Source organism: Cyanistes caeruleus, chromosome Z (genome assembly GCF_971803275.1).
Source record: "Cyanistes caeruleus chromosome Z, bCyaCae1.hap1.1, whole genome shotgun sequence".
NCBI lineage: Eukaryota > Metazoa > Chordata > Aves > Passeriformes > Paridae > Cyanistes > Cyanistes caeruleus.
In genome coordinates, this window is record NC_141732.1 from 46,992,333 (window position 1) to 47,018,283 (window position 25,951).

General features: G+C 38.6%; 1 protein-coding gene and 1 long non-coding RNA gene across 11 annotated transcripts in view; one reads left to right on the forward strand and one right to left on the reverse strand.

Annotated features, from left to right (window-relative positions):
- The window catches only part of PIP5K1B (phosphatidylinositol-4-phosphate 5-kinase type 1 beta), a 103,605-nt gene that overhangs the window by 56,901 nt on the left and 20,753 nt on the right, over positions 1 to 25,951 (forward strand). For all 8 annotated transcript variants that reach the window (XM_086868021.1, XM_086868022.1, XM_086868025.1 and 5 more), the window contains 8 exons: positions 1,373 to 1,490; positions 5,051 to 5,203; positions 6,902 to 7,201; positions 15,548 to 15,759; positions 17,493 to 17,576; positions 17,689 to 17,737; positions 18,269 to 18,353; positions 22,513 to 22,668. In XM_086868021.1, coding sequence (XP_086724147.1) covers positions 1,373 to 1,490; positions 5,051 to 5,203; positions 6,902 to 7,201; positions 15,548 to 15,759; positions 17,493 to 17,576; positions 17,689 to 17,737; positions 18,269 to 18,353; positions 22,513 to 22,668 — 1,157 coding nt within the window. The remainder of the gene's footprint in view (positions 1 to 1,372; positions 1,491 to 5,050; positions 5,204 to 6,901; positions 7,202 to 15,547; positions 15,760 to 17,492; positions 17,577 to 17,688; positions 17,738 to 18,268; positions 18,354 to 22,512; positions 22,669 to 25,951) is intronic.
- Positions 16,632 to 25,951, reverse strand: part of LOC111940735 (uncharacterized) — a 34,406-nt gene continuing 25,086 nt past the window's right edge. For 2 of the 3 annotated variants that reach the window (XR_015280512.1, XR_015280511.1), the window contains exon 4: positions 16,632 to 17,028. This is a non-coding gene — a long non-coding RNA (uncharacterized LOC111940735). Of the gene's footprint in view, positions 17,029 to 22,436; positions 22,875 to 25,951 lie in introns of all 3 variants that reach the window. The other variant, XR_015280510.1, reaches the window with a different exon arrangement.

Here is a 25,951-nt window from a genome sequence, read left to right on the forward strand (position 1 = left end):
AATCAGATAAGGACTTCTGATAAGGGGTGTGATTATGTCAAATAAAGTCAAGTAAGTGAGGATAGCTAATGAATAATAATCACAGTGTATGCTAAAAACTTAGTTCACATTACTTTCAGAGCACTTGATTATTGATCAAGTGAGATCCCCAGAATGACCAGCATGCTCTAATAAATGCCTTCTTTCTAATACCCAAAAATGTTTTAGGAAGTTTCTATCTAGCTGATTTTGTCTTAAGACTGGTCTTGTTTGTTTTGAACACAGTGTAGAACTTTATTCTTCTGCTTAAAAGACGTCTCCCAGTTTGTATCATAAATGAATCCATGGGCATAGAAAAACCATAGGGGTTACTAGCAGCATTTTGCTGCTGACCTTTTCCTTTACCTTGTATCTAGAATTCATCTCAAGTCTTTTGTAACTCAGGTTAAAAATACAGTGAGATGACAGACATGAAATGAGGAAAAGAGCTAAAAAGTACAGGTAACAAACAGAAGGAACTGGAAGCCACAGAGTAGCAGGAAAGCCATGACATAGTCACCACCACAGGAACATGGTGGCATGGCTGGAGTGCTGCATTGGATGGCTACAAGCCCTTCAGAAGGGACAGGCAAGGAACCAGAGGTAGTGGGGTGGCTCTGTACACTAGGAAGCGTTTTGACTTTACAAAGCTCCAGGACAGTGACGAGAAGGTTGAGTATCTATGGGTGACAATCAGGGGGAAGGCCAAGAAGGCAGATATCCTGGTGGGAATCTGTTACAGAACACCCATAGAGGATGAGGAAGTGGATGAACTATTCTAAGATAAGCTGACTGATGTTTCATGATTGTCATGAAATCATGTGAAATTTTAACCTGCCAGATGTCTTCTGGAAATTTAACACAGCAAAGAGGAGGCAGGTTAGGAGATTACTGGAGTGTGTGAAGATAACTTCTCAACACAGCTGGGAAGTAAACCTACCAGAGGAGCTACCCTGCTGGATCTGCTGCTTACAAACTGAGAAGGGCTGGGGGAGACGCTGTGTTTGGAGCCATCTTCAGCAGCCATGACACAAGAGTTTTCAATACTCAGTGGAGTCAGCCTCTACCCTGGACTTTTGGAATGCTGACTTTGTCGTGTTCATGCTTACACATGATCTTTATGCAAATGCATACATGTGGTGAAAATAATAATTTCCTTTAAGGTGAGAAAAAGGAATTTGCTGGCAGTGTCTTTCACAGGCATTTCTATTACTGTGGTTAATGGTGATAGAGAGATTTATCTGCATTTATGTTCTTTTCCTCAGCAGGCAAACAGTCAAGTTAGGCAGCTTTATGGTGAAACTAGCTGCTAATAATTGCTCAGTAATTTGGTTTGGTTTGTTTTTGTTTTCAGTGAAGGGAGCAATCTTACCCCTGCTCATCATTACCCTGACTTCAGATTTAAGACATATGCACCTCTTGCCTTCCGCTATTTCAGAGAACTTTTTGGTATCAAGCCTGATGACTATTTGGTAAGAGCCTGCAGTTTTCCTTTGAGTTACAAATTATTATAAAGCATGCTAGTTTCATTGTGGCAGAAAAGGATTCTTAAAGGGTGCCCAAATCAATATGAAATTTTGTGTGTGGAGTGGTATTTAACTAGTTAATATTTTTAATGTTTACAAAAAATTAATTCTTCATCTTTGAGACTATACATATTAAAAATCTGCTTTGTTAATTGACTAGAGCAACATCCATGTCATTCAGATAATTTTTCTGCAGAAATTATGATCAGTACTCGTGTGACTTTTATCAATTCAGTTCTAATTAAGTACTTTTGTGTGGTTTGTTTATACACTTCATTACAAAGTGAAGTCTGCAAATGTTTCTGTCTAGCTTTGAGGAACATGGATGACAGACTAAAAATAAAGCATTTTAGAATGACTCCTTTGTTCTCTCTATTGCATAAATTGAAGACTTACTCTTTCACAGAGTTCAGTTTACACGAGAAAAAAGGTTGCAAGTTTGCTGGTGTTATAAAATCAGGCTTCACTTGGTGGATCCACTTTGTACACTGTTAGGACAAGTATACACTATTTTATTTCTCCTGTAGTTCTGCTTTTGGAAGGGTAGGATGAATGCTGAGCTGGATTGTCTTACAGACGTTTTCCCATCTTCTAGATGTTTGCCCAGTGTTCAGTTTGTTCCATGGTGTTTCACCCAAGAAATCAGTGTCCTGGTTCAAACGAGCAACTTTAAATGCCAGAGTTTTATTGTGCACTTTATTGAATGAGTTTTAAAATCCCTTTTTTACTCCAATGTTGAAAATGGCTTTTTTTAAAACTAAAATAATTTGAAAGGGCTTGGGTGAATAAAAAAGAAAAAAATATTAAATGGTTCTGAGATATTAATATACTACTAACTAAATTGTTTCTTGTGTGTTGAAGTGTGCTATAATGGAGTTTTCTTTCTTTATGGACAATAAGCCTGAAAGTAACACTTAGCTGGTTTTGCTTTTATTTAGATTGAATGTGGGTGTCTTACTGTGGGTGTCTTTTTTCAATTCTTTAGTGCTATGTATGGATTCTGTGTTACTAGTCCTCATGACTATATAACATATATATATATAACAGTTATATATAAAATAAGATAATTAATTTGAATTATAAATGCTAGTAGCAAGGAAATAAAGTTGTTTGGGAATTTTATAAATCATGGAGTCATAGAATGATTTAGATTGGAATGGACTTAAAGATGATTTAGTTCCAGCTTCACTGCCAAGGGCAGGGACACTTTCCCCTAGACCAGGTTGCTCAAAGCCCCATCCAGCCTGGTGTTGAACATTTCTAGAGATGGGACATCCACAACTTCTCTAGACCACACATTCCAGCACCTCACCATCCTTAGAGTGAAGAATTTCTTTTTCCATTGACCACAACTGTTAGACTCTCTAGACCACAACCAATTCATTACACACTGAGTGATCCATCCATCAAATCTATGCCTCTCCAACTTAGAGATAAGGACATCATGGGTGACGGTAGTGTCATTATATAATGTGTTATTTATCTTAGCTCTTTTTATGGACTTGGTGAAAGCTGAAGTATGTGGGCTGTGTTGCCAGCTGCTCAAAAAACACTGCTTCCTAAAGTTGCTATCACCTGCAACAACTTTTCCATCTAAGGAAGCCTTTGCAGTAGCAGAAATTAAAGTTTATACAAAGACTGCATGCTGTGAATAAGATTTGTGACAGTCAGTTTAAGTACAAAAAAACTATTCCCTGAGAGAAGTTCCTCAGTCAAGACAACTTGTTGCAGATTCTTTTTTCTCTTGGCACAGGAAAGCACACAAGTAGTATGTGGTAAGTAGTAAATGATTGTCCAGCTGTGGCTGAAGGGCATGTGAAGTAAAAGAAGAGTAGAAATTACAGCAACAATATGTGAGTTTACTCTGTTAATTTGAAGTCACAAAGCTCAAGACTGAAAGCCTTACCTTTCCCAAGGAGGATGAGCAGTAAGGTACTGTATGAGTCTGATAGGATAACAAGCGTAAATACATTTGAACAGCTGGTAGAATTAAATTGTCACTGGAAACCTCATGGAGTACTGTCATTTTGCAGGGAAATTTCTTGAACATAAATACTCAGCTGACAGGCTCTGGAGGATTTTCTGAGCTTTTGGTTTTGATTTGCCTTTTAGAGGTGTCCAGTCAAAACTAGCTGGGCACTTCATATAGCAGCATTTAGGGGCTGACTTTTTTACTGGAAAATAACCAGCACATAGTGTTGATATAAGCACAATGTCTTGTGCTTATGTTATACTGTTCTATCCAGCTTTAACATTTAGGATAATTGCATTCAAATGTTTATCACAGTGATAGTTATTCATGAAGATTTAAATATTTTGGCAAGAAAAATGCAATTGCTGCAGTACTACTGCTGATTTGGTCTACAGGTTTGTAGTGTTACAGATTGGTATGGCCATTCTGTCTGTAGAAAATTGCAACTATAGGATTAACAAGAAAGGTATTTTGTATTAATTGGAATTGAGTGGAAACAGGGAGAAGAAATATTTATGTATCATGCATAATTCTCTTTAAAATTGTAAGCCTTAGCTGGAGCTAGGATAAGAAGATGCATTAAGGCAATGGCATGAGTCCAGAGGAAACATGCTTCTTTAGTTCAAGTACTCACAAAAGAACATATTTATTAGGTTTTCTGTTATCACTGTTTTCAAGTTTAATATAAACAGATTTTCTATGGTTTTGAGCTTAATGTCTACTCTCCATTTAATTTGAATGTAGTTTGGAATAGTGGACATTTGATAAATACACATTAGTCTCCATATGAGATATGGTTCTGTTAGTAAGGGGTAGTCTTTGGTGTCTTTTTCCTCCTTAATGTGGTTGTTTCCTTCTTAATGTGTCCTGTGGAAGAGGAATCCTATAATGGGAATGCCTAAATATGCAATATAATGGTCCTTTAAATTACAGTTTTTCTCGCTTACCGCTATTGAGGTTTTTTTCTGTTTCAAGCGGTTTTCAATTATAAAACAAAAAAGGTAATGGATTAAAAAAATTAGTAACTATATTAAAATAAGTAGCTATCGCTATACCAAGTTTATCAGTCCCAGTTTAGTTTCAATCCCAGTTGCATAAAATAGGATTTGACTATTTGCCTATAATGAGAAACCTCTAGTCCCAGATTATTTTTCTACCATCTTGTACCTGTTTCTTTCAAAAATGTGTATGAAAAGCAACCAGTTCCAGTGAAAATGTCTTCTCAAAGTTTTTGACTCAGAATTTGCTATGCTGATGTGGAGATTGACTACTTCCACCTCAACCACTGGCTTCACTCCAAAGAAACATCCACCTGTTGCTTTGGGACACGAAGAGGGATTGTATGCGGAGTGGCCAGATGCTTTTCCATGGTTATGCAGCATGACCTGGGCAGAGTGGCCTGCCAAATCTCAGCCAGAAGCAGTAATGTTGCTACATGATTCTCTTGTGCCTACTTGAACCTGCAGTTCTTCATATTAAACTTGTTTGGGTAATGTACGCATTGGCAGTGAAAAGAAATTTTTGTCTTTTCCAGTATTCAATCTGCAGTGAACCTTTAATTGAATTATCCAACCCAGGCGCCAGTGGGTCCTTATTTTTTGTAACTAGCGGTGACGAATTCATCATCAAAACAGTTCAACACAAAGAGGCTGAGTTTCTTCAGAAGCTCCTGCCAGGTTATTATATGGTAAGTAATTGAAGACTGTGTTTTACCTCTATTTCTCCTGTTTCGTGTCGCACTTCTGAAGATTCAGTTTCATTTGTCTTGAAATATTTCACTGGGTTTATCTGTAGTTTTTGTAATATTTTTTACATTTTTACCTGTTTTTCTACTTCATGCCCTACACACCCAACCAAAAGAATATATACAAATCAAAAATGTATTTAAGAAAAGAATTTATGGTCTTCAAGATGAAGCTGAATGTCATAATCTAATTTGATACCAAACTTTGCTTCTAATAAGTTAGTAACAAAATAAGGTTTCTAAATTTCTAATTCAGTTTTTTTTCTCCATTTTGTGTTTGTCTACCCTCTGCATTTCACTCAGAGTGGACAAAGAAACTAGACCGGTCAGTTTCCCTTTTGTTTCCAACTATTTCTAATTTCCATTTCTCATGTATTAAAGCAATGATGTAAAAGATATTTTTATCTATGTGAATTGTTCAGAACTTATTTTTTAAATGGAGCTTTTTGAGGGCTAACTCTGAGTCCATTGTATTGGGTTTTGTCTGTCATATGAAGGGAAAACCATTGATTAAAAAGTAAGTAGAATTCTTTTTTTTAAAAAAACAAAAGCCACTCATACATACAAACAGACACTCTTCTGGGTGGTATGTGGGACTTTGTATTATTAGGTCTGTGACTGACTTTCTTTTCTTGCTTTGTTTTCTGAAGTAAATACTTGAAAAATTATGCTCTTAAATTAAAAATGAGGTATGTTTTTATTATTGTGCTAAAGCAACATGGATTCACTGTGTGTGTAAAAAAAAAAAAAAAAAAGGTGTGTACTGACACATCAAAAAGGACAATGGTGGCAGATACCTTTTTGTTGTTCCTAATCATCATAATCCACTCAGCATAAGTTTGAGTTGTTACAGTTACATATAAGGCCAGTGTGTATTGTTTCTGGGAACTCTATTTCACTGCTATGCAATGGCTTCCAATGTATAAAACTTCAATCACTGTGATTTTTTCTGTGAAAACACTTTCTTCTGATAGTTGTATATTGTGACTTAGTAATCGTGTAAGACCTGACGTAGTTTTCCCCCTTCTTTGTTTTTCATGCTGAAAACTGAGAATAGTTGCAGTCAGAAGGGGGATTTTCTCTCTTACTTCTGTTATCCTCTCCTACCTAATTGATTTTGCCTGTTGTGGAATTTGGATTATTTCACACTTGGTCAGTTGTGGTTCTGTTATGACCTCACACTCCTTTGGAAATAGCGTAGTTACTTGACAACCCTGAGTGTGTAAAACCTCATGGAGAGAGGGGATCTGTTTTTCAGAATCCAAGTAAAGATAATGAGAACTAAATCTGAACTCCTTCCAGCAGGTAAAATGCATAGGTTGTTCAGAAAAGTTAAATTGAGTCTTTGGGATGCCTTTAGGTTTAGCCTAGTCTGTTCTTTTCTGTGAGAAAGAGAAACCTGGTATAAATGTGATTCCTGCTCTCTTGGGCTTTGTAAGTTCCTGGCAAAAAGGCAATGCCTCTGCTAGCTTTCTGGAATAGAAACCCACAAAGATAATGTACTAGTTGAAGAAACAATGCTGAATAAGAAAATATACACAACTTTCAGGCTAATGTCTTTTGCAGTTTAAAAAAACCCCTTTCTTAAGCATGGAAGTTCATTGAAAATAGACATATGTAAAAATATCTGTTTTCTTTTAGAATCTGAACCAGAACCCAAGGACTCTTCTTCCCAAATTTTATGGGCTGTACTGCGTTCAGTCAGGAGGCATTAATATTAGAATTGTTGTCATGAACAATGTTTTGCCACGAGCCTTGAAAATGCATTTCACGTACGACTTGAAAGGTTCCACATACAAACGGAGAGCATCAAGAAAAGAGAGGGAGAAGTCCAACCCTACATTCAAAGACCTGGATTTCCTGCAAGATATGCATGAAGGGTTGTATTTTGACTCTGAGACACACAGTGCACTAATGAAAACACTACAGCGGGATTGTCGAGTGAGTATATATTTAAACTTCTGTCTTCACCTCTACTCTAAATTTACTCAGTACAGGTTACTTAACCTCCATTTGTTTCCCATACTATTTAAGGAGGGATAAATATGGATGTCAGAGCACTGATGAAGCCTGTATTTTAGTTAAAGTATTGTGATCTGAGATCATAGTCACAGAATAGAATATCCATAAACTTTTTGAACACCAGCAGACTGGCAACCATGAGTACTTCCTTCACTGTGGAACTGGTCCCAGTGCTTGACCACCATCTCACTGAAGAACTTTTCCTTCTATCCACTCTGGACTTCCCTAATGGAGCTTTAAGCTGTTCCCTTGCATCCTATCACCAGGCACCAAAGATCAGCACCACTCTTTCTGCCACCCTCAAACCTAATATTTTCCTCTGCTCCTCACAAATCATGCCCTGTAGTCCTTTCACCATCTTTGTTGTCTTCCTTTGGACACATTCTAGTATTTTATATCCTCCTTACACTGTAGAGCCCAAAACTGCACACAGTTGTTGAGGTGAGGCTGCACCAATGTTGAGTGTAGTGGGACAATCACCTCTTTCAAACCCAGGTTGCTGTACTGTGATCGAGGCCCAGGATACAGCTGAGCATTCTGGCCACCAGCGCACATTGCTGACTCATTATCATCTAGCACAACCCTAAGTTCCAGGGATATCCCTCTGTTTCTCAGTACATCCAGGATTACACTGATCCATCTGTGGCAATACCGGTAAATACAGGAGTGAAGTCCAGTAGATTTGATGATGATTTCCATTAATTTGGAGATTTTAATTACTTTTTTTCAAGGAATAATTAGCCTCGTGGAACCTTTATTATGTATGATAAACTGTATGTAGAGCTGCTGTGAATATGTCTCCTGGTTAGCTAGGAATGGGAAGGCAGGCCTAATGGCAGCAGTCTTATTTCTAGAGCAAGGTAATTTCTTCCTCTGCTGTAAAGTCCACATAGAAGTTGTCTATATAATATTTTCAAGGCAGAATAGGGATACCAAACATTGTTCTTTGAGAGGACCTTGGTGAAAGGAATCACTTCCTTTTATAGACAGAGAGAATTGATGTAAAATAATTACTTTTTTTTTTCTGTAGAATGGGTAGGAAAATATAAAGTAGGAAAAGGGAGACTCCAGATCTCTCACAGCTTCCCAGGATTCATGGGGTTTTGGAGAGAAAAAATTTGCTCTGTCTGAGGGAAATCTTAAGAATTTCATAATATAAAAGCAAAATGAATAGTCTGAACTCACCACACAGAAGAGACACCCTGAATATCAGATTTTGTTGTTCTCTGCCACCTGTGGTACAAGATGGAAACCATTGTTTTTGCACATGAATAGAATTTTTTGTTTAACTATCACAGAAGTCCTGCAATGCCTTGTGATTGGTTTGTAAAACTGTGTGACCTAATGTTCAGCTGCATATTCAGCATGAGACATTTATCTAACACGACACATTGTTCTCTCTGTAGCCTCTTGCAGTGAGTATTTCCTGAGCTCCTACCATGTGTGATGATACCAAATGCATCACTATGTCACATCTGGGGATCTAGGTGCCTTTCTGTGCATCCCCCACTTGTCCAAGGTTACTTACGCAGTCAAAGCCTGGGGGAATCTATTGTATTGGAAATAAGAGGGAATCTGAAAGATGAGACTGGACTGAAAAGTAAAAACAAGAATCAATCATTTAATTGTTACATATAAAGGAACTCTTACTGATTCTTTGAAAGTCTGGGAAAATTCCTGCTACATGTTATTTGAGTGCTAATATAATCCTTTTCAGTGCATATCTTAAATTAACAACTCTAAAGTTAATCTAAAGTTCTTAAAGGCCCAGCTAAATTTTAAAAGTATTAAAAGTAAAGAAGAAAATTATCCTATAGTAATCAGTGTATTTACATAAACACACATATACACAATGAAGTATACATGTGTATCTGTAGATATATGTATATACACACCATAAAAGTTATATTTATATAAAAAAAATTAACTGACTTTTTTTCAATTCAAGCAAGTCTTACTCTGTGTTATAAAACAGAGGGAGCAGACACAGCTAATAAAGTTGGATCTGACTACCTGCCTTTTACCTTCTGCCTTTAAAAGACTAGAAACATTCCATCCATTTTGTGAAAAGCACATCAGTGTGTGCCCCTGCTTTTTTCTGTCCATGAGGTACTTAGATGGGTAGTGTGAGTGATAACTGACCAGCCTTTTAGGACTTGAAAACTTGTTATCTCTTTTTACTGCTACTCCAAGGTGAGAAATTTAGTGTAGGTACTTGAAATTAAGAATGCACTAAAGAAAGGTAATTTTTGATCTTTCCAGTATTTCAGGACTGAAAAATTCTCTTCTGTGTTGCTTAAATTTGGATTATGTTTCCATTGCTCATATATGCAATCAGAATCAGGAAGAAATGGACTTTTTTCCTACTTCTTAAATACAAACATCCTTGGCTGCTAGCCCCTCTCCTCCTTAAGATCTGTTGCTAAATTCAGAGGCCCTGCAGAATTTCCTAATAATGAAAGATTGTGGTGTTGGGGACCTGCCATGGTCTGTGACTGCTGCCACTCTCCTGCCCTGTTCAGCACTGGACCTGTGTTTTCTATGGTCATCTTTCCTCTGTGTCTTGATATTCCTTGCCAGTCTCAACTCTTGTCTGGCCTTTGGTTTCCTTGACCACAGCTGCCATCCCTAGATGCCCAGACAATGTTTCTCTATTCCTTCTTTCTAGCCTGTCTGTCCCCATCTGTCCTGTATGCTGACTTTTCATATCCAAGCTGTGCTGTGTCTTCCTTGCTTAGCTGAATTGGCCTCCTGATACATCTGTTCAGCCGACACAGACCATCTTGACAACTGACACACAACTCCTTCCCCAAGGAATGCAGTGCTGCAGGGGTGGACCAACATACCAGCTGGAGTATCAGTTCTAGCCTGTCACACCTCCTGGCAGTGCTGGTGAGGAGATGCATGACCTGCCCAGTTAGAGAATGGAGCTGAGTTTCTTGTGGCGACCCCTCATGGGCTGGTGCCTCCAGATTATCTGTGCTGGGACAAGTACAGATCGACAGCATTGTTCAGCTCCTGCATTCCCTGCTTGTTTTGTCCACACTTGAGGTGGCAGGGTCTGAAAACTTTGCTCACAGTTTATTTTGCAGTATTTGGACCTTAACTGAATCAAGGAGTGTAATATTACAGTGCTCCTAAAGATGGAACATTCATGAGTTTATCATATGTACAATGTACACAATTGTACAGAATTGAACTAGCTTTCAAATTCCAGACTATTGCTGAGACTTACCGTAGCTATCCTATCCTTGCCTTGTAGGAGAAGCAGTAACAATTAATCAAATTGTGATGATGTTGTTTTTAAGAGAAAAAAATAATTTGAAGATGTTTCTGCTATTGAGAAATGAATGGCTTTTGAGAGCCTGCATTTTACCTTTATAGCAAAGAAAACTGGACTTTTCTGAGGAAATTATATTTTAAGTGATTAATGAAGGAACCTGTAAAGACAAGGAAATTTAAAGATAAAGAGGGTCCTATCTCCTAAGTTTGAGATTTGGGTATTATTTCCATCACTGCTGTTTTAGCCAGTTGCTACAAAGGTTTTATGGTGTGAATGCACATCTGTTTTGTGCTGTTAGCAACAGTGATAGAGACCTTGTATAGCCAGAGTTATCCGCAAAATTTTCCAAATCCCTTAGTAGCGTGTGCAACGTGTGTTGCAGCTTTTTGCCTTTTCTGCCTCAAAGCATTTACACAGATAATTCTTTAAGTGAAATAATTTCAGTGACCGATTCTACAGCATATCCTTTCAAACAGTAATGTTGGCATAACTTAATGAAAAATTAAACTGCAACATAGGACAGAAATAAAAGATGGCATGATGCGGCATGGAGATGGAGAGCATACTAATCTTAGATGAAGGACCTCTGTCAGTAGTGGTAGTTTCAGGGAAATTACCGTAGCACGATGCTGTAGATCTCTTGTATCTTTATATATTATCACTCCAGTAGTATCAATTGACATAAGGAATTTCTTATTACTTTTACTTTTAAAATTAGAATCCATACTGTTAGTTTTGGAGTGTTAGTTAACAATATATTTTGAGAATTCTGTTGAAATGGGAAGTGATTCCACATATACTTTGCTGGGAATATGGTGATTCATTTTCTTGGGATAGATTTTTTTCAAAACCAGACCCGTTTTTAGGCATTGACATTTGTAAACTTGTTCCTAAGAAATGCTTATTTTGTGAGACAGTCCTTTAATTGGTATTTATTTCATATAATTCATTATGTTAAAGATTAATTCTTGATTTGTTGTAAAATCAGTCTTCTTTCTACTATGTTAATTCCTAAGTCGCTTTTCCAAAATGCTTGAGGGAGAGGAAATAACTTCCTTGCATGGTTATCTGTTTAGTACTTGCATTAAATAAGCTTGTAATTTTTTTCTTTTGAGTTGGATTTTTCTTGACCCTTTTATGAAAATGATCTGATGACTTTTTTTTGCCTGCTGTTTTGCATGGATAGCAAATGAAAATGCAGATTTCTCTGTCAGATAGTGCGTAGTTTGGGCTGGCTGCATATAAAATAAAAATGACATTTTATGGCAGAAATACTTGTTTTTCTCTGTTAGTCACTGGGTGAGATAGTGGAGCATAACCATGCCTGAGATGATTCACAGAATACTTTAACATCTGATTAGCTCTAAGAAAAGAAAATCTTATTCAGAGAGTTAATTTTTCATGTTCTGAAACAACATATTTTGTGGTGCCATTTTACTGTGTGTTTTCATGTGGTATGAAAGAAAATAGTGCTTAAGGCTATAAGGGGTGAGTGTCGCTTGCCATCTGGAAGTTTTCAGAGCAGCTGAAGTCAGCCTTGACAGCCGTACTTGGTGGCCAAGTGACAACACTGTGTTGACAGAATCTGTGCAGCTAGTGAATTATCACCTATATAAATACTACCAAGATGAACAATTTAATGCTAAGTTAGTGAACTGAAGGTTTACTTGTCATTATCAAATACACCACTTGTTAGTACATACCATGATTAAGACCATTCTTGCTGAAGCCCCACAGTGCCATTTTGTTAGTAAGGTGTGTATCAGAACAGTTACACGAGCAAAGATTGTGGTTTTCCCCCCCTTTAGCTATTTAAGTAGTGTTTTTCTAGGAGTTAATGTAAATTTCTAGCGATCTTACATGGATGGAATCAGGTGTTTTTCAGGGCTTTCTCCTTTTGCTATGAATATAGCCATGTAATACTGTAATTTATTTGAGTGGGGTTTTTTTCATTAGATTAGGTTATCTTTTTGGTGCCTTTGTAGCAAAAAACTTGCTGCTGCATCTCAAAAACAGTCCTAAAATCATCAAAAGTATCTGCAAACAAACCTCAGCACGGGAAAAGACTTGTGTCTTTTTATGTTCTCATAGAATGCTGCATGTCCAGAAATGTCATTATGTTCTGCATTTTGTAACTTGCCATTGTAGAAACAGATCACTTTGTACAGCCATGTGTGCAAAATGTTACTTACACATTTTAAATTTGTCACAATTTGGTATCTTAAATATTAATGAAGGATACATATGTAAGAACCCCTCAGATATATTCAACTGTAAATCCAACTGATATACTTTTATCAAGAAGTATGTGTATAACAGCTGTGTTAATACAGACTGAGGAGTTTGACACAAAGTTTTGTTGAATGTTTTTTATATGAATATGAGATTCTTCCTTGTTATTCTGGTTAATTATTTCTTACCAGAAGTTTCATTAGAAACAAATGGGGAGTGAAACATGCTTAGATATGGTCACAAAGGTTCATTTGCGTAAGGAGTGGTTGGTTTGGTTATCACATTTCTAAGGGGAAGTAATTAGAACTGTACCTCAAAGCTGTAGGCAGACAGAGCCAGATCATGTCATGATATCCTGAAGACCCTTTGGACAGTACAATGCCACCTCTGAATATTGCCATGAACAGAGTGTCAGGGGGACAAAGGTTCTTATGCTGTGTGCAGTTTATAAGAATTTTTACTGCAGTTAATCCATTGGATGTGAAGGTGTTTCAGTCTGACAATGAACTCTAATAACAAAATAGCTACTTGCTTTTATGATGTTTTTTGGTAATCCTACACCAAAATCATAAATTGTCAAGGCATAGTCTTTTGCACTGTACAAGTAATATAGGTTTAAGTGGCAATGATGAATTGATGGAGTCAGAAGGATTAATTTTATCACATAAGAGGTCCCTGTGGAAGAAGGAGCAGCACATTATGGCACAGCATCCCACAAGACTACATCCAAACCTAGATGTAGTTTATGTAATTACTGCAGTAAAATCATGTCTCTAGTGTGACCTAATTCAAAATACAGTAAAGAATATGTTGAAGGCAGAGCTGTCAGCAGCAATTTATAACTGTAAAATAAATGTGCTAATGCTTTTCACCAGACTGACTAGCTGCTGTTCTGGTTTTGCATGAACAGTGTTGCTTACTGTACTACTAAGGTGTTATTTTTCAGCCTATCCAGAATTTACTTTCAGCATTTGATGGCAAACATTCATTGATTACATATTTTTAATGAATACACGATATTGTAATTTCTTTTTGAGAAAGTCTAAGTAAAGGGTAGTGATAAGTAAGCAGTAAAGACAATCTTAGAAGTTTTTGGCACCAAGTGCCTTTGTACCTGTTAGCCATGCTATTTTTGCAATTTATTTTTCATAATAATAATAATATTTCCACATAAGGCACAATAAAATTTCAGAATCTTGTGGTTAGAATACATTTTTTATTGTGCATGAAATCATTTGTGAGTTCTGTCATCAGAAGATGCTGTTGACTAACTATTAAGGCCATACATTAGCAGCCTTTTTCTTATTCCATTTGAACTAAGGCATCCCTGTGTAGGATCCCTGTGCACAACAGAAAACCCATGGTGTCTTAAACTTATTGTTTGAGCCTGAAAATCAGGTCTGATTTTGTGCCTTTCTACATTTAGATTATAGTGTGTTATGCTTTGTTTCATCACTGCTCTGGTTATCTATGCAATGAGTATTTTTCCAATAATTAGGATAAGTGGTATAAAAACCTTATGATTAGGCATACAGATCCATAGTAAGTTACTGATTTATGGCCATATAGTTTTTAAACCTACACAAGTGCTGAAATTGCATTTTTTTTTTTTTCTCATTAAGAGAAGGGATGTTCCTGTTTAACCAAAAATACTAATGCTTGGATAAGCTTCATTGTAATTACATATCTGGAATCTGCTTTCATCTCTGTAACATCACTTTTTCTTCTTATTCATGTAAAAAGACATACTGTTGCCACTTGATTCTGTGACAAAAACTGCACCCTTATCTTCGGCCACTATGTGCCAAAACATGTCATGAATCACTGCTGAGCTGCATGAGGTAAAGGAGAGGCGAGTGGCACAGCACATCCCTCTTGGCTGTTACTGGTGTTTCTCCCTCCACTTAGTGGTGCGCCATTCTGTAAGAAAATAAACACAGTTGCTGTCTGTGAACAGTTTGGTTATATTCCTAGATGTGATTGCAGTTTGCTTTTAGTTCATGTGTGGGTATTGACTTGAGCTGTATTGCCTTTCAATGACAGCATGCCAGACTTCATAATGGTGTAGCTGACTGAAAACAAATAAAAGTACTTGTGTGTGAGAGAAGACATGCTGCCAGAGACAGAAATGGTTGGTAGAGCTAGAAGAGAAGGCTGGGTGATTAAGTCAAGCTTCAGCAGTAGAACTTGACTTTTGAGCTTAGGTAGGCCTATTTAGCTTAGTAGAAAGGTGCATGATTTTTGTACTCCATTCCCATCAACTGCTAATAAGGGAGTGGTAACAAATACATTTGTTGACATTTGAAAGTTCTCCAACAGTATGGCCTCTGTTATAAATAGGAGGTGGAGGGGAGATAAGGGAGGAATACAGGCCAAAACGCTCAGGGAGTTCTGGAAAGTAGATTAGAGATAATTTTTAAAATGTGTTGTTCATAAGTGATGATGGAACCATTAATTGATTATTTTCTATAAAGAAAAAGGTGCTGCCTGGAATTATCTTCCTTGACTACAAAATAACATCATTTTACATTTCAGCTGTGCATCTTTCTTTCCCACTTGTTGCAAGGGCATTCAGCTAATTAGATAACTAGCACTTTGACTTGTGTTGGATAGTAAAAGGCTTTTGTTTAATTTCACACACTTCCTAGTAAGAGAAGCTGGTGCCTTGAGAGCCTGTTTTCACTCAATTTTGCAAAATGCTTCTATGTAATTCTTTCATGGTTTCAGTGTAGTGATTTCTTCCTTGGTAGGTTCTAGAAAGTTTTAAGATCATGGATTACAGTCTTCTTCTGGGAATCCACATATTGAACAGTAACATGAAGGAAAAAGAAGGAGAGTGTTCCCAGAGTGCATCAGATGCAAAACGCCATGGAGGGCAGAAAGTTCTCTATTCCACAGCGATGGAATCTATACAGGGCCCTGGGAAGTCTGGAGACTCCGTCACCAGAGAGACAACAAACACGTAAGTGCTGTAACTGCCTCTTAAAGATTGCTGTTAAAACTGTTAACGTGCAAAACATCCATGAGTACACTGCATTCCAGGAATTTAAAGATTGAGCCTGTTTTTATGGTTTGTGTTTTTTGATGTTTTTTTTTTCCCAAAAGCTGCATCATCAAGATTTGCAGCAGAGCATGGAATTAGAATGTTGGTCAGTAGACTGATTGTCTTTAAATACATGATAGTTCAGAGTGACTTACGTAGGCACACGTGTGTTCTTTTATAAAAGAAATGTTATTAGACAGCTGTTACAAATGTCCCAGCTATAATTAACTGGAAGTCCCAGCTGATTTTAGCTGGAAGCAGCCTGGTGAGACCAAAGCAAAAACTAAAAATTAATATTGAAATGGATATTCCTACAGGGGTTGTTTTCACCTTGAAGTAGTATATACAATGTACATAGAATGATATCATTGAACACTGAAGTGCAGTCATATATTATATATCCTGAGATTAGGAACTGATGTTTTCCTCCTATTTTTCTGTCTAGCAAAAACTTTAGTAGAAATTTGAATATATAACAATCGTTATTCTGTTGTTTCCTTAATAATATATTAATATATATATTAATTTCCTTAATAATATATTAAGTGCTATGAGGACATTATCACCACCATTCAGCATTGCATATAATCAGTCCTTCATTATAACAAGGATTTATATCAGTCCTTCATTATAATGAGGAGTAAAATAAATTTTTGAAATTAAAGATTTCTTTTACTCCTGGTTCTCAAGGGACCTGTGTAGGTAAATACAACTAATGACACAGAAATCTGTGCTTAAACCTACAGCAAACAAGTGAGAGAATTATGAGAGTTTCCAAACACTGAGAACTCTAGACAATACTTAGACAGAGCTTTATTTCATTGTTTTTTTACATCTCACTCACATTCACACAGAAGATGGCCAGTGCTGTTGTGAGATGGCAGAGGTGTTGCACTAGCTGCCACCCTGGGCTCCCCACAGCACTTGAGCTAATACAGTGCTGTGCAGATCCTGACAAGTGGAGTCCTTCCTTGGCTCTTTGCACTGTCTCTCTCATATTGACACTTTGCTAGTGGAGTGAAAAACAATGCTGAGCTTCTAAAATGGACCATTTTTCTAGGTGTTGGAGTAGGAAGAGAGGGTCTTAGAATGAAGGTTCATGGCTGAGTGCAGACCCTGGACCAACTGGAAGCCCATGCACTGAGGATTCTCAGCTTGATACTGTTGCTTTATCTGTCACTTATATGTCTGTAAAGAAATTTTGTAAAAGCACAGTAATACATAATTTTTAGTGAAAAATATACAAAACAAGTTTTCAGACCTTAATTAATGTGCAGACTCTGTGATTTGTTACCTGTGATCAACAAAATGAGAAAATTATCCCTTATCTAAAGTTACTTATGTTCCTTAGCAATAAACTGATGTATGCTTTCTTCCAGTTTTCAAATCATCTGAATATTTCCAATTCTAAAATGTATCTTAAAATATTCCTCCTTTTTTAATGATGGATATTTTCCACTGACTCACAGATATCCAAGTTTTCTTTTTAAAATCTGTTGCATGCTAGGTGACTCACATTTGACCGACTTTGCACTGTGGCATCTGGCTTGAATATTGTCTATTCCTTTGTGTTTACAAGTGGGTACAGTTCAGCTGATAACTGGTGATCAGAGATGTCTTAAAAGATATTCTAACTATTTTGTTTCTCTTAGGATGGGAGGTATTCCAGCAAAAAGCCATAAAGGTGAAAAGCTGCTTTTATTTATGGGGATTATAGATATTCTTCAGTCTTACAGGTAAGCTGAACTTCAATTTTCAATGAATTTTCACTAAGCAAAATATTCTGAAACTATGTATGGAAGTGGAAGTTTTATAAAGAAGTTCTTATTTAGTTTTTTACATACCTAGGTTAATGAAGAAACTGGAACATTCTTGGAAAGCTCTTGTTTATGATGGGGTAAGTAGATTTTATTATTTTTTTAAACTGCTCATATTTTAGCTGATGGACCTTTGACTCATGCTGACCAGGGAAAAACTAGTTCTGGTATATTTGTAGTCTAACCTCACCATGTGGTTTGAACTGCTGCTGAAATCTTCCCAATACATGCTCTGATTTTATTTGTTGAGCTTTCAAATAACAACTAATAATATTAGTTTGTCCTTAGAACTTACACAAGTTTAGCCACCTACCAGAGCACTAATGAATATACAACAGAAAAATATATGTGACTCGAAAAGATTAATTTCAAATGCTTGAAATATTTTGCAGAATACAGCTGTATAATTCATAACTCATAATTTCATAAATTAAATACCTAAAGAAGTTATTGAAGAATCAACCTTTAAAAGGGGAAAAAAATGGTAATGATTCTCTAGTTTTGACTATGTCTGAAATGCATAATATAGTTTGCCTGAGGTCCAGATTCTTAGCACCTTACTTGTGATTTCCTTCTGGAAAATATGATTGAGCTCTTTTTCAATCTTGTAGGATACTGTTTCAGTTCACAGGCCAAGTTTCTATGCAGACAGATTTTTAAAGTTTATGAATACGAGAGTCTTCAAAAAAGTTCAAGGTAAGAAAGTAGTGACTTCTACTCTTTTAGATATTTTTATAATTATAACTTTGTAATGCTTCAGTCTTGGCAATTAAACAAGCCTTTCTCCAACATCATGTAGTACTTTCGTAGCTCCAATCAAGAAACTAAATTTCTGGCAATTGGGATTTTACTCTATTAGCAAAATTACAGAGAATTAGGTACTACATATTTTTGTCACATCAGGGTTGCCTGAAACTGGCTTCAGACCAAGGTGAGCACTCTCAGGATGGGGAAAGTTACAACAAAAGCCAGGTGAGTTCAAATAAGAACAGGGAGAGATCACTCACCACCTGGGATTATTATCCCAGGTAAATTAATTAACTCAGGGAAATTAATTTGGTGTCTTACTAACTTAAAAAAAAAAGCTTAGAGACATATTCATACAGGCTTTTTCCACCAAAAGTTCAGATCAATTTTTATTTTCACTACCTTTTCTACCACTGGAAGTCACATTGGCCTATGCTGCTCTGCATGGTGTCTAAAGAAACACAGAGTAAACTCTGAGCCGGCCCATGAAAACCAGTATTAAAGGCCTGGCAGATCAGAACAACAAACATGATTATGTGTAAAGGCATATGAAGGAGGAGGGAAAATTGATAATGCAATAAGAAGGCATAAGTGTAGGTGCCAAGTATTTTTTTCAACTCTAAATAAGAAAAATAATAGGATACACAGATGAAAGGAAAAGGCTGAGAGTAACTGCACTAAAACTGTTAAGATATTTTAGGTAGAATGAAGAAATCTTTAAAAGGAAAAAAGAAAATTTGAATTAACCTCTAGTAGTGATTCCATGGATGCATGATCTGTTATGACAGCTTTTCAGGAAAATCAGATATTTTGTGAGTCTTATAAATACTGATGAATTGATGGATAATTTCTATATAAATTGACCATGCTACTGAAAGGAAATTCAATATGAAGTGTTGCAAGTGCAGAGAAGGATGGTGATGTGGGACAAAAGAGACCTGGACAAGCTCAAGAAGTGGACCCATGGGAACCTGGCCAGGTTCAACAAAGCCAAGAGCAGAGTGATATATCTGGGTTGGGGCAACCCCAGATACCAAGACAGGCTGGGGAATTAACAGAACAGAGAAACCATGGCGAGAAGGACTTGGGGGTGCTGGTGGATGGGAGGCTGGACATGACCCAGCCATGGGCACTCCCAGCCCAGACAGCCAACTGTGTCCTGGGCTGCATCCAGAGCAGCGTGGGCAGCAGGGCCAGGGAGGGGATTCTGCCCCTCTGCTCTGCTCTGCTGAGACCCCACCTGCAGGGCTGCATCAGCTCTGGGGCCCAGCACATGGAAGGACATGGACCTGTTGGAGAGAGTCCAGAGTAGGGACACCAACATAATTAGAGGGATGGATCCCCTCTCCTATGAAGTCAAACAAGACAAGTGAGGATTTTCAACCCAGAGAAGAGAAGTTTCTGGGGAAATCTTGTAGCAGCCTTCCAGTGCCTGAAGGGGACTTAAAATAAGGCTGAAGATGGACTTTTTAAAAGGGCATATAGTGATAGGACAAGAGAGGATGGCTTTAAACTTAAGAAGGGTAGATTTAGGTTAGATATTAGGAAGAAGCTCTTTACAAGTGAGGATGATTAGGCACTGGAACAGGTTGCCCAGAGGAATTGTAGATGCCCAATCCTGGGAGTGCCCAAGGCCAATTTGGTGGGGATCTGAGCAACGTGCTCTAGTGGTAGGTGTCACTACCGACCACTAACTCAGCAGGGTTTGGAGCTAGATGATTTTTAAAATCCCTTCCAACACATGCCATTCTGTGCCAGCTGCTGAGATGTGCTCAATGTGTGTGCAGTAAGAAAGTCACTAACAAGTATACTGGCAAGGCAAAGAGTGCTTGGGGTTTGATGAGGTCCAGGCTGTTCTTTAGGGAAAATCTGTTCTGATTATGTAAGCAATGAGATTTTTTCCCAGCAATTATCCAAAGGGTATGAAACCTTACAGTAAGACATAGAGATTAGGTGTTTCAAACAGTGTGTATACATATTAACTTGCTGCTTTACTACCAGATTATTTTTTAAACCCATGGAGATGATGCTGAGATTGTAACATTTTTTTTTGCATCTTTCTAGTAAGAGAATTGATTTTTGATAACCCTCTAGGAGAGAGTGGTTTCTGAGCTGAGTGGTTTTTTATGAAGCAGTGTTCTTGACAAATAAGTATTTACTGATGGGCTAGAATTTTCTAGTTTGTAGAGAAACTTGTACTTTAAAATGGATCTGAGTTAGCAGTCCCATAATCCTGCTCATGGAAGTGTATTTGCTTCAGAGTTTGAGTGTCAAAATGTGGAATGGACACTCGGCTCATATACTACAGAAGGAGTGTTAAGCATATGGAATTGTCTGAAACTGGTAAAAGGTATTTTGCAAATGCTTTGACCAGTGTTAAAAGGTCTTTTAACATTTTCATTTGCTATCTGGAGTGAGAAATAAGTCTGTGTGGACAGAGAGAGAAGAAAATACAAACAAACTCCAGAGCTAAATAAGATTTAAGCAAGTAAGATTAACCAAGAATGACTACAAATACTAGAATAAATGAATGATATAAAGTGTTGAAAGTTAAATCCTTTGGAAAAGACTGATTAATAAGAAAATAGAAGAATCCGATGTAATGTGACAAAATGTGAAGCAAAATTCAGCTTAAAGGAGAAAGGAGCCTCCTGAGACCCAGTTCTCTTTAAATCTTAGAATAATTTTGTTGAAGAACTGGTGGGAGTTCTGCTGTCTGAGACAACAGTCAAAGGAACTCCTCTGAACTGATAAAGAATAAAGAGTGTCTGCTCCCCTACTACTTGATACTCCTGTTTGACAAAATAAATGCCATATATGTTACTTCAACATCTGAGTCTTTTTTTCCACAATTCTTTCTAATTCTGACTGCTAAATTTGTTCTAGGACAAGACACAACCTGTTCTGTATTTGAAGCCTACAATGTGCAATTAAAGGATATCATGCCGAATTTTCTCTCTGATCTTGATTCATCTGTCTCATTTTTCCAGGCTATTAACCTGTCTAAGTATCCTACTCTTATTGATTTCCTCTGTACACAGGGCTGTTAATGCACTTTTATACAGATTAGTGGTTCACATGCATTATCTTTCTTTCATAAAAAATTGGGAGTGTTCCTGCCTTCAGGAACACTATTTCTAAGCTTTGAGTCAGACATTTCTGTTTAAACACTTAAGCCCTGTTCTGAATCTGTTTTTTCTCCCCTAGAGCACAGAACAACCATGCATAATTAACAACAAAAACTTAATAAGTGGATTTAGCCTTGGGCAGAGTCCAGCTCGGCAACTATCTACTATATTACTTTTTAAAACTACCCTGGAGCTATGTATCTGATTCTTTTCTTCAGTCTTTAGCCAAGTGACTTGAAGTGTTTTATTTGAACTTTGTAGTAAAGCAATGCAAGAAGTGTCACAGTGCATCTGAAGTAACTTTGCAGCCAATGCATGGAGATCAGCAGCCAGCAGCTGAAAAACAATAAATGAAATAGCTGGCATCCTTCTGGAGAACTATGGATGGGGATCATGGTTCAGTAGTGGTGGCAATGATCAGTTCTACAGTGCTTTTAAAATAGGCAGGCCCTAGCTAGGAATTATAAAAGAGGTGCTGATACCTGGCATGTGTAGGCCATTAAAATTTTGTAAGTGTTTATTGTACCCAAAATAAATGTTTGATACATGAAGTGGAAATTCTGCAGTACCATTACATAGAAGTGGTTATCAGCTCAAAAAAAAAGATCGTAACCTCTCAGAATACTCCAAATATCTTTTTCATTTTCCTGTTTTCTGGGGCTTGTTTCTGTATCATTCTGTCTCTGATTATATGGGTTGGTACTCTATAGGAGCTTTTAAACTTAGTGGTGCCAGTGACTTGACTTATTGTCCTGTAATAAGCAGTAAGAAACTGAAAAAGACAAACGTACTTCTCTTGCAGATGAAATAATACCTTTCACTCTAGTTTTAATGTAATGTTTAAGTAAGTTTCTGGACATGTTCTTCGTCTGTATTCAAAACCTAGATTTTCTATATGACTTACTTTTTCATATACTGTTAAAGATGTGCAGGGAGATAAGATGACATCATTCAACACCTATGTTCATTTGGTATTGCAGCTTTAAGGCCTTCACCTTCAAAGAAACGGTGCAATTCCATCACAGCCCTAAAGGCAGCATCACAAGAAATAGTGTGTGCAGTTAGCCAGGATTGGAAGGATGAAAAGCATGGCATTCTTGCTGAAGGACAAAGTTATGCCAGCCTTGATGAAGAAGGTACTGTGTTTCAGATCAACAACATTAATCATGTTTTTAAGAATTTTGTATAAACTCTAGAAGTCCTGTAACTAGAACAGCACCACTATGGCTGATGTCTCAAAATCAGAGTGAGGTTATTCTTATGGAGAGAGTTTTCAGTGATATTTGGCAAAATGGACCTTCAGGAGCAAGACAAAGTCAGAATCAAAGTTTGTAGTATAATGCTGTCCTGGGTTGCAGTATATTCTATCACCATCCTCATGTACTGTTGAAACCAGGTGAGGCAGTGCTCCCTGCCTCCCCCCCCCCCCCCCCCGGGCTACCTTCTGTTAATGGGCCCATCAATGCCCTGCCCCATGACTCATAGATAACTTCCCCCTGTATTGTCCCCTGTTAATGGGCCCACCACTGCCTTGCTGCATGACTCAGAGATAACTTCCTCCTGGACTGTTTTCTGTTAATGGCTCATCAAGGCCTTATCTCATGACTCACCATCCCATTGTGAGATGCTCCTCCCCGAGGGAGGAGCCAAGCATTCCATACTGGATATAAGCTGAGAATTCGAACACCACAGCAGCCCTTACCTACGGGACTTCCAGAAGACAAGAGCTACTGCTGGACTTTCAGCTGAAGACCAGACCCCCTTTCTTCCAGAAGATCACGCTTCAACAAGACCACCTCATCTGGACAACTACCATCACCCTAACAGGGTTCCAGGCTGTATTCTGACTCTGTCAGTGTTTTTGATATTATTGCATTTATTCTTTTTATCATTTTCCTATTAAATTATAATTCTGACTTGCGATCTCTCACTAGTTTGATTTCAAACTAGTACATATTTTGGCGCCCAACGTGGGGCATTAACCTGAGAGAAAGTCAGAATTGCAATTTCATATTAACAGAAACCTATCCACCATGGTGGTTGGCTTGTCTATATGGGTACTGTATCTTGCTCTCTATATTTTCCCTCACATGGGGAACTACTTGCCTGTTGTATTGCTCCTGTTGAGACCAGGGAATGGTATGAGAATTGCTTTATTGGTTTATTATGCTTATGGCATGATAACCTGTGAGGCAATGAATACCATTCGGAATATATACTCAATTTTGTTTGCTTGTCCTAGTCTGGGCTGCTACATCTGGGACCTTCTCAACAATCGCACCCTGCCCTTGGTGGGAAGAGTGGAGAGTGGTTTCTTCCAGCCTTTCAGGTCAGGCACAGCAGTTTTTAAAAATATTGAGTTCTCTCTGGATGCCAAGGACAGCCTAGTCTTGCTGTTTTGTTTTCTCTGCATGGCCTGCACCATGTACACCATGCTTAGAAACAAAGCACTGTTTGGTGTGGTACAGCGTCTTCTTGAGGAGGAAGAGAAAAGAACCAAGAGCAGAGCAACAGCATCCATGACCACACAGACTGCCACAGAGGAGAAAAGAACCAAGAGCAGAGCAACAGCATCCATGACCACACAGACTGCCACAGAGGAGAAAGAAACCAAGAGCAAAGCAACAGCATCCGTGTCCACTCAGACTGCCACAGAGGAGAAAAGAACCAAGAGCAAAACAACAGCGTCCATGTCTACGCAGACTACCACAGAGGAGAAAGGAACCAAAAGGGCCATGAGCACCTCCACACAAACAGTCACCGAACCAGAGCAGCCTAAACCGGTAGAAGTTGCCCCCATTCAGAAAAAGAAATCAAAAAGCAAATCAGTCCGCATAGTGACTGATGAGGGTGAGGCAGGACCTTCACACGCAGCGGAGGAGACAGAACCAGAGATTATCACTCGCTCTCTATCCCTAAGTGAGCTGCGTGACCTGCGGAGGGAATTCACCCGCCAGACGAACGAGTCCATCCTAACCTGGCTGCTCCGCATCTGGGACGCTGCAGCAAACGACACCATCCTGGATGGAAGTGAGGCCAGGCAACTGGGATCGCTGTCCCGGGATGTGGTCATTGACCAGGGGATTGGGAGAACCCAAGAAACTCTCAGCCTCTGGAGGCGACTGCTGACAAGTGTAAGGGACAGATACCTCTGCAAAGAAGACCTCCAGGTGCACCAGGGAAAATGGAGCACAATAGAACAGGGTATCCGATGCCTGAGGGAGTTGGCTGTGCTGGAGATCATTTTTGCAGAAGATGAGAGATTTCCTAAGAGCCCAGATGGTGTCCAGTGCACGTCACAGATGTGGCTGAGATTTGCACGGCTTGGACCAGAGATGTACTCCCGTTACCTGGCAACACTGCAATGGAGGGAAGGTGAGGACAGGGTGGGTGTCCTGGCCAATAAACTAAGAATCTACGAGGACACTGTCACTGCCCCGTTTCGCACCCATGTCTCATCTGTGGAAACAAGGCTGGCTGAGCAAGTCCGGAGCTTGATTGAAGAGGGCCATCAGAAACTAAAAAAGGAACTTAAGGAAGAAATTTACCACGTCTCCCCAAAACCAACAAGAGTCTCTGCTATTAGGAGTAGGCATTCCCCAGCCAGGGAGAAAGGATACACTCCACGAGGTAACCTCTGGTTTTTTCTCCAGGAGCATGGAGAAGACATGAGGAAGTGGGATAGAAAACCCACCTCCTCCTTAGCAGCCCGGGTACGTGAACTAAAAAGAGAGACAACTACCACAAGGAGCTCATCTAGAGCCAGCGCCGCTCCGGTCTCTCGTGGCCAGAACATCAGAAGGTATAGAAATGATGATATGAGTGATCCTCTTGAAGAGACATCAAGAGCATATTCACCGGAAGAGAGCAACGTGCACCATGACCAGGATTAGAGGGTCCCTGCCTCTAGCCAGGTAGAGGAGAGGGACAACCAGATCTATTAGACAGTGTGGATCCGATGGCCTGGCACATCTGACCCACAAAGATATACGGCTTTGGTTGATACCGGCGCTCAATGCACTCTAATGCCATCAAGGTATGTGAGAGCGGAACCCATTTCTATTTCTGGGGTGACAGGGGGATCCCAGGAGCTCACGGTACTGGAAGCTGAAGTGAGTTTAACTGGGAATGAGTGGCAGAAACACCCCATCGTGACTGGTCCAGAGGCCCCATGCATCCTCAGCATAGATTACCTCAGGAACGGGTACTTCAAAGACCCAAAAAGTTATCGCTGAGCTTTTGGGATAGCTGCTCTAGAGACAGAAGGCATCAGACAACTGAGTACCTTGCCTGGTCTCTCAGACAACCCTTCTGCTGTGGGACTACTGAGAGTTGAAGAACAACAGGTACCAATTGCCAGAGCAACAGTGCACCGTCGGCAATTCCGCACCGACAGAGACTCTGTGGTCCCCATCCATA